The sequence below is a fragment of the Syngnathus floridae genome, chromosome 10 (assembly GCF_059516105.1).
Source record: "Syngnathus floridae isolate MCC-2025c chromosome 10, RoL_Sflo_1.0, whole genome shotgun sequence".
Classification (NCBI taxonomy): Eukaryota; Metazoa; Chordata; class Actinopteri; order Syngnathiformes; family Syngnathidae; genus Syngnathus; species Syngnathus floridae.
In genome coordinates this window covers 5,243,129-5,260,672 of record NC_142422.1, presented here as the reverse complement: position 1 = coordinate 5,260,672, position 17,544 = coordinate 5,243,129, and the positions used below count along the sequence as shown (strand labels likewise).

At 39.3% G+C, this 17,544-nt stretch overlaps 1 protein-coding gene across 5 annotated transcripts in view; it reads left to right on the top strand.

The window, feature by feature from the left end:
- fhod3b (formin homology 2 domain containing 3b) overlaps positions 1 to 17,544 on the top strand; it is a 63,161-nt gene that overhangs the window by 28,090 nt on the left and 17,527 nt on the right. For 3 of the 5 annotated variants that reach the window (XM_088388443.1, XM_088388442.1, XM_088388444.1), the window contains 3 exons: positions 5,827 to 5,894; positions 7,226 to 7,331; positions 17,085 to 17,179. In XM_088388443.1, the coding sequence (XP_088244569.1) occupies positions 5,827 to 5,894; positions 7,226 to 7,331; positions 17,085 to 17,179 (269 nt within the window). Of the gene's footprint in view, positions 1 to 5,826; positions 5,895 to 6,571; positions 6,792 to 7,225; positions 7,332 to 7,493; positions 7,635 to 17,084; positions 17,180 to 17,544 lie in introns of those variants that run through there. The other 2 variants (XM_088388445.1, XM_088388447.1) reach the window with 2 other exon arrangements.

The window sequence follows — 17,544 nt, the reverse complement described above, 5'->3', positions numbered from 1 at the left end:
TGACATTTGGAGCGAGCCAAGACAGTCAGCGAGGCAGCCAAGAAGAGAAATGTTTTTTTTTCTTCCCCAACAAAATGACTTGAAATTAAATTTGATCATGTGTAACAAAACAGTTTTAATTGTTGATATTAGTTTGAAACTCCTGTAAATTACTTTGTCAGCCTCTTTATTGGTTGAAAAGCAAAATGGATGCATACATCTTATATTTCTACACAATACGAGAACCAGTTGGCTCCAATGAACTTGTAGTTTACCCGACACAGTTACAGAAATAAAGTTCATGACTATCATCTGGAGGTGGTTAGGTTACCACAACTTTTTGAACGCATTAGTTGATTTGATTTAGTTGTGGTACAGCTGGACCTGACAGACGACCACCACCCCCAATCGGACCGGCCGCGAACGTTGATCCGCTAGTTTCTTTTTTTTTATGTGTGTCAGGCTTTTGTCTGATGCGCTGAATGCTTGCATGCCTTTAGTCAGTATCTGTGTCAGTGGTGCTTAGTGTGGGGAAACCCTGCTGAGGACATGAATGGAGGGCAGTGGGCTACATCAAATCAAAACAGAGGAAAGAAAAGGGGGAGGGGTAATGATTCATTTGCCCGGCAGATCTTAATGAAACTTTTGTCCGTCCTCGTATTAGCTTTGTTGTCATGCATCTCTGCGCAGAACCAAGTCAGGCATCAGATAACATCTTGACGGGCGGTTAACGTACATATTACACAGGCAAAGCAATAGAGCTTCAGCCTGCCGTGCCCGTCAAGCACCAACAACCTCCTAATAAGGATTCTTTCAGACGTTGAAGATACTCAGACAAATGTCACTGCTGCCGAATTAACGTGGCTGACACAAAACTAAACGTTGACCATATGTCGGATGTAAACACGTCAATAAACACCACAATCCAATTTCCACTTGGGCACAATGGGTGCTGTTGAGCTCTGTGGGGCAAGTTTTATGTTTATATGAACTTGGCTGTGGTATGTCTTTGCATCAAATGGGCCAGGCGGGATCAGATGTCAACCTCGGGTACCCCGCTCCCTTGAGATCTTGGACACGGTGCCCTTCCACAAATCCACCGACAGCACACCTGTGAGGGAAGTAGAATTTAAAGAAACGATGGTGGTTTATTTGCACATTTGTAGCTCGGCAAGAATGTCTCCTGACAATATTTGCAAGGTCTGCTAGCGCTGTGCTGATGATCAGATTATGTTGCGGTTTATGACTTGTTTGGTCTTTTCATCTCTCCCCCATGTCTCTGCTTTTACTGTGCTTGGACTTTCACGCCCCGTGTGTCCTGGGAGGCCTTCCTATGGCTTCTAGTGACAGAGGCTTCTTCAGTCTGTGTGGCCCCGCTCAGTTTTCTCTAATCTAAACCATCATCACCACATGGCTTCCATCATAACATCCAAAGTATTTCCAAGCAACAGGAACAAATTGATGAATGTCTTTATTCCTTTGTGCACATTTTCAGCATCCTGTCAATGTGTGAGAGTGAAAGTGCATATTCGTGCAGACGTTTTTCTTAATCCAAGTATTACCTAACGTCCAAAAATCAAACACGGAATGTGAGATCAGTTTTACCTGCATTGTTGCCAAATAATTTCCACCTGAGTGCTACAATCTGCTTTCATTGACCCTTTATTCACCTTAAGTCAAGGGGGTGATTCTTGGCTAATAGCGTGCTGAACGTCAATGTCGGAAAGTCATAAAAACTGATTGTATCGAGTTTTTTTGTTCTTTCTGAAGTCTGGAAAACAGAATTTTTACCAGAGCTTCAAACCAGCAGAAATGTGGCAATGTTTTTGTTTGTCATGTTGATCCTGTGGTTTAGCATGCAATGGAGTTGCTCATCGAAAAAGGCAAATAACAAATTCAAACTGTCTGAATCTTATTTAAAATAAAGCGCCGGGTATTTGGGGGAACTTTTCTAATAAGAGACACTGATTTATTTTTCTCCATTTTAATCAGTAGGCAACCTCCCCCACAAAGGTAAATATCGTCATCCATTGACGATTGTTACGATTCATCTTTGCTTTAGATGAACGACGAGGACAGACAAAGGTTTATTGATGTTACCGTGGCTGGAATAAAACTTCTGAGAAATAATCACACGGATGGAGGATTTTATTTCCCCTGACTACTCCAAAAACAACCCAACTCTCAGTGCTTGCATGTTATGTTAGTCAGTTAGCAGAAAAAGCAGCACAGCCCTCAAGGACAAAATGGCGAAATGGTAAGGCCGGCATGATGAATCGCCAACTGGAATTTAACTGGAATTATTTAACTAGTATAGTAATATAGTATAGTATTTTTAATCTAGAATGAAAATTGATAATTAGACATTTGAGGCCATCTTTCTGCACTGTCTTGCTAAAGCTACAATATTTTATATTGCAGGTTAAAATTATGTCACCTTTACTTATAAGGTAAAGAAAAGAGAAGAAAACAGCTGGTGCATCAGCATGAAGTAAAATACTTTCAATTTCAGTAAAAAAAATAAAATAAAAAAAAGAAGAACAGCTTATTTTCTCTTTTGGCTGCATCTTTCTTTGTGGTATGAGGATTTACTCCTAGCATATAATTACCCTCAACCTACAATTAAATCAAAATATGTATTGAATAAATCATAAAGCTGTAAATGATTCAGGCTTATTATGTAGCTCAATTATGGTTTTAAGCAGTCTTACAAAAGATGAAGCCAAAATGATATTGTCTACCCCAAACATATGCTATCACTTTATTTTTATTTGGGCTCTTATTCTGAGATTTGCATTGGTACAATAAAAAATAAAAAAAATCCTGACAAATGCAGCAAGTAGTTGGAAATCTCAGCTGGTTCCAGGTAAACATGGCTGCTAGTGTTGAGGTCTCTGAAAGAATAAGCACTGTGGTTTCGTCCCCGGTTCGGAAAACGCCAGCTCTTCGGTGTGTATCGGTGCCAAACGGTATGGAACTAATCTCCACTGAGCTATTTCTCATTAAAGACGGGCCTCTGAGAGCTTCATCAGAAGGTAGACGGTGGACAGGGACAGGGAAGAGATCCTGCAGATGTGCCTTATTTAGTGTCGGGAAGGAATAACTTTCTGACACTTTTATTACAATCCGGAATAAAGGGCTAAGAGGGAGAGAATAAGTCTTGAATGTATGGCTATGGGAAGATGGAACATGCTTCTGGATTTACTGGATGTCAAGCCAGGTGCTGATCCATCACTGTCATTGAGTCTTCCTGTGATCTGGTCACAGTCACTTGTTAAGCAGGACTGGGTGTCAGGTATTTGTTGGATGATTTACATTTAGTGTCTTTGAGGAAGAGAAGTCAAATATTCCAGATTTAAAATCAAGAATGAAAGGGAAGATGTTCCATTGGAAGTAATTTTCACCTCAGGGATCACAGTTGATTCACTTTGAGATATTGAAATCAATAATAAACATAAAATGATCAGTCTTAAGATAAGTCTTTTCTTTAAAAACAATTAATTATATTGATCATATGTGCCACCTTTGGAAAGATTAGCCATGTGGCTAACACAATGTAGCAGAAAAAACACATTCTGTTATTTCAAAGCTTATTTATCAGCTTCCGCACAGCTTCCAGATTTATTGTTTGTGGATGCCGTTGCCTGGCTGTGACATTTTCCATAAAAAGACCGGCCTTCCTCATTAGCCATTTCAACCATGTATGGCACTGAATGTGCAAAACATTCTCAGCTCTGATCCACTTACACATAATAGCATCCTGTCATAAATCAGAATCAGGGGAAAGATTGTTAAGTGGACGAGAACAGTTTGAGGTGTTGCATTTCAGCAACCGCATATGGTCGGATTTCAACTCACACTTGACAATCATGCCACCATTTCATTTTTTTAAGCTGACAACAGCTGCTGAGTGATTTTGGTGCACTACACCTGAAAAGACTCAATCGCGGAGCTCAAGGTGCTAAGACAGCAGACTTGACAGTTTGTAGTTAATCCTTATAAGATGCTTATAAGATGATTTACTGCATCTCACGCAACATCACACCCAAAAGCGACTTAAACCACCTCTTAACCCTGCAAAGCCTGAACTATTAGATCATTGGCAGGACATTTTTTACTTTCAAATTGTATAGTGCTGAATGAAACTAAATGGACACAAGGATCCAATATTATCTTATGTAAAAAAACTAAATAGGTCATTCCACGAACATCCAGTGGGTTTAACCAAACTGACTTTGATGTTTATGAAACTTTCTATACTTGTTTATTTTGATGGCAAAACACTAAATTTCAAATTTGAGATTGATCAGAGATCTATTTGGGAGCTATGACCCCTCAAATTTTAATATTCTCTGCAAAAAGGGGCGTGGCTATTTCCTTTTGAACCCTTCACAAAAATGGGTATAGTTGGAAAATGAATTCGATAGGTTTTCCAAATCTGCCATCATTTAGAAGATTGTTTCAAATTCTGGGAATTTTATCTTTTGAAAGATCATTTGAGTTTAAAATTAACCTTATGGCTCATATGATCTCCACAAAACACATCAAATATAAAAGGAATGAAAATATTCATACCCTCTGATATTCAGTTATAATTCAATGATTTTTCATTGAAATCTGAATATTTATTTGCAAACCAAGATAATCCACTAAGGGCTAATAAGGATGTACGTACATTTGAAAGATGTTCCTTTTTTTTTTTGCATCGAGTCATCTTTTTACAAAGTATGTAGTGGTATATTGCAAGATAGTTGCATCAGTGAGCCTACGCATGCTGTGGGAAAATCCTGTGTGTAACTGGAAAGGCACCTTAAAAGATTCTGCCCGCTTATTCTGTCTACTCCCATGTCTGGAAGTAGGCTGTGTGTGCCTACAGAACTGGCAAGCAACATACATCCTCTCTCTTTCTCCCTCTCTTCATCCGCTAAAGGGATTTACTCGCTTGCTGCAATGGCCAGCAACAATAATGAATGGGAACCTTTTGCTCAACATCCAAAGTGTATGCATCCGCGGGGTGTGTTTCTCACACTTTAGAATGGGATTAGCAGCAGTTGTTTGTAAAGAAGTCGCTCATATGTGCATGTGTGTGTGTATATGTGTGTTTCTGCAATGCAGCATAAGTCATGTGTCCGAGAGTGAGGAGAGATTGATCAATCAATCCTTGCTGGCAAAGTCATGCACCTATCCAATACCTAAAATGTGCATCTATTATGAATGAAAACAGCAAATAATCAAAAAGACGGAGAGCAGACGCTAAATTAGACAGTTGCTGCATCTGCAGCAGCACTTCTGCTGAGTCAGAGAGCGTTCAAGAGCATTGATGGGACGACATGCTCAACACTGCCACTCTCTGGCAGCTGTGCAAGCTGCTTGCAGGGTGACAGATGACCAAAAAGTTGTTGCAGGAAATGTTCTCGAGCATAAGAAGGACCCACATAGTTTTCAGCATGTTTCCATAACTGATTAAGGACATGATTGTTCCTTCGCCATTGTGGTGTTTCTGCCATGAATTTGCATAATGGCAAGCTGCAGATTCAGCAGTGTCAGCAGGAAACTGCTGGCTAATTCTGCACAGATGTGGCGTCTGCTCTTCTTTTTCGTCCCGCAGCATATTTTTCACATTTAGCTCGTCGGGAATAATTGCTGGTATTGAAAAAAAAAATTGTTGGACACAATGGAGTTATTTCTTATTCATGGCAAAGTGAGTCAACCACAATTCATAGGCGGTTCATTTAGGGTAGGATAAAACAAATTTGTCATATTTATTCATCATTTACTTTGAGACAACATTATAGAAGGGAGGATTCCACATGTGTGACTGATTTATCTCCTTTGCTCTTCATGCAGAAAAACTCTACAACTCCACTGGAAGAGAACTGAGGAGAGCCCTTTTTTCCCTCAAGCAAATCTTTCAGGTAAGTCGCCCTTCTTCGCAGCTGCTTTCCTCCACTTCCACAATGGTTGTAACAATCACGATGGTAAAGCTCTTATGGAAGCAGTTGAACCCCCACAGGGGGAGAGAAGGAGCCTTGATGGCCCCATAGTGTTGGGCTGCTGTCTTGCATGCTCCCATCTGAATGCTGGCCTTTATCAGAACATGCTCCAGTCGGGCTTTAAATAACAATGTTACTGACAGGTGAGACTTGCAGGTGGTTTTGTCATTGTGGATAGAATTGTCAGAACAACAAATAAGACAAATTGAAATACTGCTTTATTAGTATTCATCTTTTTAAAATATTTGAGCAGTTTTTACTCATCTCAGAATTTAAAATCTTTATTCAGCAGTTTCTTGTGTAGCTACTGACATTCATAATGGTCGTCCACAGGAAACTACGATGTGGCCCGCAACAAAAGAGTTTGACAGTATGATACTTCAATGGTGAAAGAAATTTATCCATATTATTTTCTGCCTATCACATTGCTTAGCAGGTCATTGTTTTATGTATAGCATCACTCACGCCTCTAAAACCTTTAAAAAGAGTTTGGCAAAATGATGTAATCACTGTCATTTCCTTTATGAGGTGCTAAAGCCTTGTTGTCTCATCAGGGGCTTGTCAGTCCTACCAATTCAATCAATACCAGTGTTGTAAAAGAAAAAAAAAAAACTCTTTTTTTATCGTGTATTTATCTGATTGCACATGATTTTGAGCTAGTGTTTTGTTCTTTTTGCTGTGCAAAGTTATATAATAGCAATATAATGTATTGTAGCAACAAAAAAAGTGTTTGGTAACTCAAGCAACATGACTTTTTCTTTTTTAATTTATTGATAAGTAGTGACTTTGCACTCGTGAGGATTTCACCCGACTGTGACGGTATGCTTTTTATGTCGAATAACATTCTCGGATGAACGTTTCACTATGCATTGTTTTTGTTAGTGTGTATGTGGTTAAAAATAATACCTGATGTGTGAGAGAAAGCATGATGCCAAAGGGTATCTATCTAAAAGCTAAAAGAAAATACAAAGAATGAGTCAATTTAGAAATATAAGAGTATTAATTTTGCATTGCAATTGCAAATTTTACTCCAGTTGTGGTGAATTAGTCGGGAGACAAGCACGCGGCGCAACTCGTAGTGCAACAACCAGTTAGCATTGAGTTGAAACCATTATGGACTGTTGAACAGACATGATTGTTGTCGTGATGACGTTTTATTTTTCATTCCAAGGCCGTTTAGATGAGCTGCGACAAATATTTAGTTTGGTTTAATGTCAAATTTGCTGACATGTCTTCTCTCCTCTCCTCTTTAGGATGACAAAGATCTGGTGCATGAATTTGTGGTGGCCGAGGGACTGACTTGTCTGATCAAAGTGGGTGCTGAAGCTGACCAGAACTACCAGAATTACATCCTCAGAGGTACATTAACCGCACGGTGTTTGATTACATGATCACACTTTCACTTTGGGTCTGAAGGAGGACTTGGACCAATCAATCCCCAAACACTTGTCTTTCCATAAACCTGTCCCGAAGCATGTGTTTACAATGTAAATTGATACCTGGGCTGTATGACCTTCTCAGATGAAGAAAAAAAAAAAAGCATATGAAGCAATGTTGAGGCCGAGTTTGATGGCTGGTTAATTTATCAATCCCCTGGTAGTGAAGGCGAGAGACCACATGCTTTCAGTCCAGATAGTGGAAGCCTCACTCAGCAACTGCAAGGTCAGTGACATCGAACTGCCGGTATCAGGGTCACACGTGCTTAAGTAGCTGATAAAAAGCTGTTAGGATCATTAAATTTACCCCCCTTTATATTGTGTTTATCTTTTCCTTAGCTCATGTTTTTTTAACATCTCTTGTATTTGTTTTATAAGCCTGAGCCAAGAGTATCAGTTTTGCTTTGATTTTTATGTGATCCAACTAAGGGTTGCAAGATTACAGGAATTTACGAAGATGGAAACTTTCCATGAGGGTAGTATACGAGAATTATACTCCAACTGGAACTCGGTAATGTTCTTAATTAGAATTAGACAATAAATCGAACAATAAATATAGAGTGACGCGCGCACACAAAAAATAAACTTTGTTGAAGTTGAATCATGTTTGCACAAATGTTAATAATTATTACAGTTTAAGTAGATTTTCTATTCCTACTTTATTGACTGGCGGTAACTTCATGGAAAGTGCAATGCTAGAAAATGATAAGAAATTTGCGAGTTGAGCTTTGACATTTGAGCAAAATGCTTCCCAAGTGGCTACGACTGCACTTTTATGCTTCTAATGAGCATCACTTCAACTGGTCTCCTTTTAGTTGACCTTCCTGTGCCACGTTATTTATTTATTTATTCCCTTAAATGAGTCATTGCCCCCTTGTGCAACCTTTCAAAGAGTTGACCTTGTCTGGATGTCAGTGACAAGTTACCTCGCCCCCCCCTCTATCCCCCGCCTATGCAGGTTATAAAATTGAACACGACCCCTGCTTGCATTCTGTTAGCACTTTTTTTTTCTTATTCGTGAATTGCACATGAGTAGGAGGTGGTTTTATTTGGATCCTCAAGCATTGGGGGAGATGTTAGTGTTGCTCGGTGCTGAATGATGAGACCACTTCTCATATTATTTTACCTTCCTATCTGATCAAAACACGCTTATCTCTTATTTGCTCCTTTTCAGGTTTCAAAATCACTATGAGAAATTTAAACACGACCACACTCCCACAAGAGCCTTTAACCCCATGTTAATTCCTCATTTTGTTTCTCTTGACTTAACCATGGAATACTGAGAATGTAGTAGGTCCGTGCCTCCCTCTCGTAGAACTTGAGCTGGAGCACAAATTTTAGATTTTCCTACATGCACACAGACAGAAAAAATGCATAGAAACTTTTTCTGTGCTTTGGAAAAAATAAAATAAATAAATCAATAGATAAATAGATAAACACTTTAAAAATTAATTAAAGTGATTAATTTGATTAATAGTTTAAAATATTTTATTTTGTCAGGGAATGACCAAAACAACTTGGATCTACTTTTTAGATTAATCTTTGTATGTAGTTTAAAAAAAAAGCAAAACAAAACTACAACCTAAGGCAGTTTTTTTTTTTTTGCTTTGTTTTTGTTTTGTTAATGTGCTGTGTTTCAAGTTGAAGCCAGTTTGAAAAGGTAAGAAAGACAGCCTTGAACTTTTCTGTCTGGAGTGCCTTTCAAAGCTCCCTCATGAATCAATAAAACTATTTTGGAAAATGGAAAAAGTATTCACACCTGCATCTAGTGAGCATATATTTTATAAGAGCAGGTTCCCAGACTTCACTCTTTGGAATATCGCCATCTACACTCACATCTTGCTTTTTCCATTTCTCACTTATTGCCCTGAAGGTGTCTGTGCCCAGTTCGTGCTATGATGTGGGTTATTTCAGGGTCCGGTCCCTTCTTAGGGCCCCCTCGCACCTGGCTCACAGGGCTTCCAGCCTGGGATTTAACTTGCTGGAGGCCTGCAGTTGTGGCCCAGAGGGGACCTTGCATGCCTTCATCACCCCATCAGTGCAAATGGGGATGAGGTCACTCTTTCGGAGGTGTTTTTTTGTCATCTAGTTTAGCTACTTTATGCTCAGCCATGCTGCAAGGTCACTAATACACGGGAGTAATTAAAGCCTCATTAGATTTGGTCATTCTTCCATCCATGGGTGATTTACACACAAAAAATAATCCTGTATACTTACGCCGAATGGGAACCTCTAAAATTGAATGATTTTAGCCGACGCTGATCAAAACAAATTGAGTCATCAAAACAAATGGTGCCATAGAAAATAATAAATATTATGTGAATAATCTGTTACAGGGTCAAACTTGCAAACATAAAATTTTAATTTACTGTGGTGGTACACGAGAGTAAATGAAAGTATTTCCAAAAAGTTTAAAAATAAAAAACTTGGTTGACCTACTACAAATAGTCATATTAATGTGATTTTTACCATTTGCTCTAAGCACAATGCTCCTTTAAGTTGGTCAAAGTAAAAGAAAAAAAAAATGTGGGAGCAGCATCAGACAGACAAACCAATTACAGCCAACTTGAAGCAATTATCTTTTTCTCTGAAACGGTCTCTGTGGACAGTCTTCAGCGTGATCTATGTTTTTTTTACTGACACCAACTCTACTATTTCTGCCCCTGCACTGTTTTTATGATGAAACACACTAAAGTTGACATTTTGAATCTACAGGAATGAGGACAAACGTTCCTTTCTACCTTTTAAAGTCGGCGAGCGTAAGGGATCATGCAGCTTGTAACGCTTGCACAGCTCCCTCCCAGGAACATAAGTCATTACATGCCGTATTATGTTGTACAGTGGATTACATGCTATAGAGTTGGCAGTCCAGTTCTAGTAGATAAGTCATGCTCATGTTTCTTTTTGTGCTCTTAGCACATCTTAGTCTTGCTTTTGTCTCTTTGGCATTACAGTTAAGAGTTTTAAATGATGTGGCGGTTACAAGGCTATGAATTGAAGCTCCTTGAATGGCCTATTAAACTTTTTGTTGACCTCTACAATGGTCTATAAGAGTAACTGAAAAATACCTTTTTTGTTGGAGTTTAATAGCTTTTCTATCAACACAATAATTTGGACGTTCAACAAGTGTCAGAAAGGTTTTATGACTGGGATCTAGACAGACTACAACTTTATTCACTTCGGTATGGGCCAGACAACGTCTATATGCTTCATTCAATGCACAAGATAAGCTTGACCATGGCAACATGACTGTTCACAACGCCTTGAGCATCTGACAGTTCCTGGCCAAGAAGAACGTTGGTCTATTGGAGTGTAGGATCCCCACCTACTCAAGCTCAAGGGGGTCATCAAGGCAACCCCTTTTGAAGATGTAGATGACATCAATATGGCCATGATGACAGCTGGAGAGGATGGCGGATGAATCCTTCCAGAAGTGCATAGAGGCATGGCAAAGAAGGCTGGGAAAGCACTTTAGACTCCAGGAGATTACTTTCAAGGGAAACTTTTGTAGTTTTTGTTTGAATTATATATTTGTGACATTTCTTTTTTTTAACCTTGTCTTATCCACAAGTTCAAGAAACAATGTTGTGCAAGGTGTCCTGCACCAAGCAACATATTCCTGCTGCTTTTTTACGGGAGCTGTGATTTTAGAAGTAGACAGTTGGAAGTGGACAAATGCAAACAAAAACTTGACTGACACATGAACAATTTGAATGTGTTTATTAGAGATGGGTTCATTTCTATTTCTATTCCATTGTTGCAAATTCTGATTGACTTGCTACTTCAAAAATTGCACTTTTGAGCAAATGAGTGGCACACATGTTTTTATCCTGCAAGTCCTCAACTCCGTTGGTGACATTTAGCCTCCGGCATGGTTTCTCTCCAAATGACTCCTTGCGCCGCTCTCTGGAAACTCAATTAACATGTTCAAGTCTCAAAAGCTTTTGACTCAGCAACCTTTACATGAAAGGAAACCTTGACCTGCTGACATTGTTTTTGGTTAGATCATACCAGTTACCCCCAGCTCACCTCAGGTGAAAGCTAACAGAGCCCCTTCGGTTCCTCCTTATATGGGAAGGCAATTTAGCTCCACCTGCATGACCTTCATACTGCTTTTCTTCTCCCTTTATAACTGCAAGTGTCTTACAGAACAAGAATTTGAGCAGTACAAATGTTTTTCTTGGTTTATAATTAAACATTTACTATTATCTTGCCATGTGTGCATACAGTGTTGTGATGTTATTGTTGGAAGAAAAATGACACATCCTCAATAGAGCACCTCTTACAGTGTTTTGGCCTTTCCTCACCCTTCATCATCACTAAAAGCACCAAAGCCTCAGTTGTGCTGAGAGAGCAGTAGTAATGTGAAAACCGAAGCTTCAAATTTTCTTCATGAACCAGTTGTATATTTTGGCTCCTCTAAATCACACTTTTGGATTAAAGACATTTAAAAATGTCAAGTCAGTGTACTTTGTCACACTTTTGGATTAAAGACATTTTAAAAAATGTCAAGTCAGTGTACTTTGAGCCAAATGTTGAACAGAGAGTGCTAGAACAGTCAAAAAAATAGAACTGGTTCATGAAGCAAATATGAAGCTTCATTTTCCCATCCCATGAGAATCATGCCTATAAACTGTGCACTATTAATAGATGTTCATTTTATTTGGGAGGATATCAAAGTCTCCTCCAAAGTCTCCAATCATTTAAGGATTGAAGATAGAGTAAGTTCTACTTATGTGATGCATATAAGAGATTTAATGTCAATCCAGGACTCTGTACATGGAGTTCTTCACAAGGCTTCCAAAGCTTGTTTGTATGTCATTAGGACATTTATTTGGGTTTTGGCCCGCAGTCAGTTGTCAAATGCCTGCAGATGTGCGCTTCACATCAAATTGAAAGCATCGTCCTTATATAGTGCTGGGGCTTTTGTGTATGTCTGCCAGTCGCCTTGTTGACTGGGGATGTTTTGGCGGGGGCAAGTTGTCTTGCTCTAATGTCAGGTCCCGTGAGTATGCTCTCCATGAACATTTCAGACTCGAGTTAGGAGTAAAGGAGCAAGTGTGATAAAAGGCAATATGAAATCTAACTTCATGGAGTTTAAGAATATTTTATATGGGCTTCTATATTTTGGTCATGCTCTAGAACTGTGATTTGATTTCTTCGTATAAATTTGTCTTTTGAAATAGGAAATCTTAATGGGTTCTGATGAATCAAAAACTTGATTAATCAAGTTTTTAGGATGTTTGAGCTTGTTGATTTGGTTTGATTACTTCTATTTTTTTTCACTTTGTGATTCTCATCTGTTGTTTCCAGTGAACTTCTCATTTTTTATCATGCCTTTAAATGGATGTTCATGTTATTGCATAGGAGATGTTGACATTGGCGGCAATTTGAGAGAAAAAGAATGGCCGTTAAAGAGTTTCTAAACTTTGATTGAAGCGTGTCCAGTTGCCGTGCATGCGCGTCTCTGACCTGTGAGTGCAGCTGCTTGCTAATGCACAGCACAGCAAGATAACAGCCTCAACGCGACGGAGATTTGGCTCCTCTCCCAAAGTGCTGATAAAATAAATTCTCCTCGATGACGGATGGTCCAACTGACCCAGTTTTGTATACATTTCAAAATTAAAAACCAAAGGGGCAAAGTGATGAATGAGTTTGGGAAAGGAGGCTTTTGTGTTGCATCTTTCCAGATAAGGTCGCTCCGTCGGAGCCAGCTGACTCATGTTGGCGCTGCCACCCAAACCTCAGATTTTTCTCACCTTGGCAGCGGTCAGGGAGCAGCCTTCCCTTCACATTCCTGTGGATTTGCAGCATAATTGCTGCGGTTTACGAGAGAGAGGTCTTTAAGAAACACTTTCAGAACCACGGCTGGAGCTCAGACGCTGGCTTTGGGTCGTTCATACAGAAGGTCTTTGCTTGTTGTCCTTACGGCCATGTGTTTTCTTCCCAGGCTATTCTTTCCCATCGTGGATACATTTAAATTCCAATCATTGAGCTTTGAAGGCAGCTCACCGTCTGCCAGCATCTCATTACGTGACATCCATGCAAAAGGGGGCAAAGCGCTGTTATTGTTGTACTTTGTGTGAGGTATTTTCGAGCTGCTCATGATTAACCCAAATGGAGGCCCACATTTTTGGCCTCAGATCAGTGCCTGAAGTGGACGCTGTCCTGCACAGACTCAGCGCTCACATGCTCTTCTTATTAATTCTCCCAAGAATATATTGATGTTGTCTGTTCAACACTAAAACATTTTTATTGGTCTCGGTCTATTTGCTATCATCCGTGTTATTATTACGTGACGATCCAGTGGAGAATTCTGTTTGTTTGTCTTTGCATTATTATTTGAATATGTGGAAATACAAAAAGAGGAGTGCTAGTTTAGTAAATAAAGTCCTTTTTATCTTGCACTTATTATTGCCAGTCGTCATGTAATCATCAATACGGGGAAATGTGTTTGCTTCTCACAGAGGTGGCCGCTATGTCACTAAGTAGACGTTTCCCATGATTGTATTTTCCGTAATGAACAGTAATTTTACTTTTTGAAAACAAGTTACAGTATCGTTTTGCTTTAACGGGATAACTGCTCTCCATGTGGTTTCATGTCTGTTTACCTTTGAATGTTCTTAAACCTTCGTTGGCATCAACTAATTCCATGACGAAGCATTTTTAACGACTCGGAGGGTAAGATCGCTGTCGTGCGGTTTTTACTAGCGTGGATAAATGTTAACGCATTTAAGATGCATTGGTTACACAAAATCCTCATTTGTGTCATCGTCTCATTTAGTGGTCGACTAATGCGTCATCTGTCAGCAGCTGAGTGTTCATGTTGTGTGATGCCACACCGAAAAGTCTCATTATGTTCTTTTACCCTTCAAAATCTTTTCAGCCATGGGTATATTCAATACTCAGGTGAACTGGCCCAGTGGTCATATCGTAGGTCAACTACCGAAGAATGTAGCTAAAGTCTGGAAAGTGTGTTAGTTTGAGTTAACCGTTTGGATGCTGGAGTCAATAGAGCAGCTGTTCATCATGTCATTACTATCTGTCACTCATCCATCAGCAGTGCTGCCAAGCAGAACGGGGGTGAGAGGGTGACACTTGAATTCACGTTGACTGAGGAGGTTAATCATGTTTTTAGAAACACACTCTTGATGTGGTTTACCCCGACTCCACATTGTCCACGCCGACGCTCAGGGCTGGCTGCATGAGAGGACTGTCAGGAATGCTCGGGCCTGACATGTTGTGAGTAATTAACTCGGATTGATAAAAGATGAACTGGAGCCTTCACATACACACACACACACACACACATACACGGTCAGGAACATACAGCCGCTGCACCTGGGAATTCTGGCTTATCTACGGGACACGAATAATTTCCAGCCCCTCCAAAGATGAGAAGTATGTGACTGAAGGTGAAGCCTCTCATCTCATCTCATAACATGAGGAGCAGTTTAACATGAACAACTGAAGATTAGTTGCTAACTACTGAGGAGCTCTCGGTTAAGCCACTAAGTCTTGGATGAAGCAGTTGGTCAGATATAACCTGCTTTATTGGGGCCTTGTGTCAATTTGAATGTTTGTATTTATTATTGTTTTTTATTCAAAGCTCATGTTTGTCACGGTTTTTGTGATTTTGGAGGAAATCCTGTCAGTGTTGTCTTGTCACATCCGAACAGGTGAAATTCCAAGTTTATTTAGACAAGAATTCAGATGAGCTCAGGTTTTTGTCTGAAAACTAGTAAAGTCATTTTTTAAAACAAATTGGAATGATTTGCCGTTGTTGAATTGTTAAGATTATTGTACGCTTAGCAGAGATGTGAATTTGTGGCAGAGGGCAACTGAGCTCAAAGGCCAAGGGCACTTCTTATTTGTTACTTTCAAGCAGACCAAGAATCCCTTTGAATCCCAATGATTTAGATGACATTTGATGGACCTTAGTAGACACTCGGGACTGCAATGGTTTTTGCAGATGAAGAACTTGAAAACTTTATTTCCAGTAAAACAATGACCAAAAGTTGAGAATCTGAAAAAATCAGGCAAGTTATTTGATAATTTCACTTGGTCATACTTTTGTTCTGCCCTTCCCAAGTGTATTTATGGTAATATCCATCGAAAACAAGGAAAGTAATGCATTCACATCATTATGCTAAAATACTGCATAGAATATGATTGTGATTGTTTTTTTTTTGTGGTGGAAATCTATGCTCATTATTTCTTATTAGATTATTTTCAAATCCACATAAATCTATGGTCAAAATCTAAGTCTGTTTGACTTCTGATGCTCCATAAGTTAACCCTAATAACTAACAATATTAATAACATCAATAAGCTACTTATTGATTTTGAAAGGTGTCCTGAATGGTAAATTGGAAGTTTTCTCAATGTTACCAAGTTTTGTTTATATTTTTTCCCCCCCAATGCCCCCTCCCTATTGCCATTAGCTGATTAATGGAGGTAGTGGGGTCAAGCTAGGCTCATCCTGTTAGTGTGAACGCATTAACCCCTTGTTGTGTGTGCGGCAGTGATCACTGAGGCTCTACTAAGCACCTACTGTTTGAAGGGGGGGGAAAAAAACGTTTGTCAGTTCAGCTGTACGTCTTCCCCTTCCCCCAATTCCCTCCTTAACAGAAGCCCCACACTTGTCTGACCCGAGCTCTTCCCCACTGAGATCCCTTGACTCTTATTTTCCTCTTATTTATGTATCCGCTTACACATGGAAGTCATGTCAGCGTCCATCGAGGCGGTCTGCTCAAATATTTTCCTTACAGTCACGTCGGTTGACTTGAGGGATGAGTGCGCCGAGTTGTTTTTTCAAGTTTCTCCTGGACAGTAGCTCAAGTTTCTATGGGGTCCACAGCAATATAATCAACACCTTTCATAACAATACACATCTGTTTGCGATGTTCACCTTTCATATGAGAAAGGGTCAAGCTCATTTTCCACACAAAAACCGGCGGCATAAAACTTTTGATTTTTAAAAGAAATGATTCACGTCATTCCCTGGGAAAGTGGCGGCAGTGTGGCTCAGTGGTGGAGTGTTTGTCTCCCAGCTTGAAGGTGGTGGAGTCAATCCTAAAGCCACTGTGACAATGTCAAAGTGTCCTTGAGCAGGACACTGAAGCTAAATTTGCTCCCAGTGGGGCTTGGCAGCACCTTGTATGAAGTGACAATAAAAGCAATAATTAATTTTAAAAAAAAGTTCAAACTTTCTGTCAATAAAGTATTTTATTCTAACAGTATAAACTGTTATGGTTTTACTTAATTAACCCATTAGGCCTATCTAATTGAAAAAAAAAAATGAATTTTCTTAAATTAGACAAATATTTAATAAGCTAAATTAATATAAAATCAATTATTCTAAGATCTCTTAATGATGTACATTTTTAGTGGTGCTGATTTAGGTCGTCCTGTACTTTGCACTCCCAAAAATGCTGTTTTGTGTGTGTGTGTGTGCGTGCAGGCATGTGTGTCATGGTTCATTCTTTCAAAAAAAGGCCAAGACGACCTGCTGTGCATTGCCACTGAAATTAATAACACTGGAAATTCCGTAGTTCTTCCACTTGTTTTGAGAAGGACACTCAGTTCTCAGAGAAAAGACAATAACAAGACTTGTCTGGGTGGATGATTAACTAAACCTTCGCCTCCATCTCGTTTTTTTTTTCCCCCTCTCCAGCTCTTGGACAGATCATGCTATTTGTGGATGGCATGAATGGCCTCATTGCAAATAAGGAAATAGTCCAATGGCTCTACACCCTTGTTGGGGCTAAGGTAAAACTAAAAAAGTTTTTATTTTATTTTTATTTTTCAAGTATGATGCTATGCATCCACTGCCTGATCATATTATACGTTCTAAAATTACACACTCACTTATTTCAACCTACAAGTTAGTGAAGTCAACTCAGCCCCCTAGTGGCCAGATTGTTACACTTGGTTGTTACAGCTGTGAGTGTAACCCCTTTTTGAACCATATTTTTTTAAAATCTTTTTCATATATTATTTGCTTTTATATTTATAGACGCTCACTGTTAATGGTGTTCAATTTCTGCTGAATTAGCACCCTGTATACTTTAGTTTTAAGTTTTAGACCGTCCCACACACACAAACACAATTTCCTGCCAGGCTCTTATCAAGTC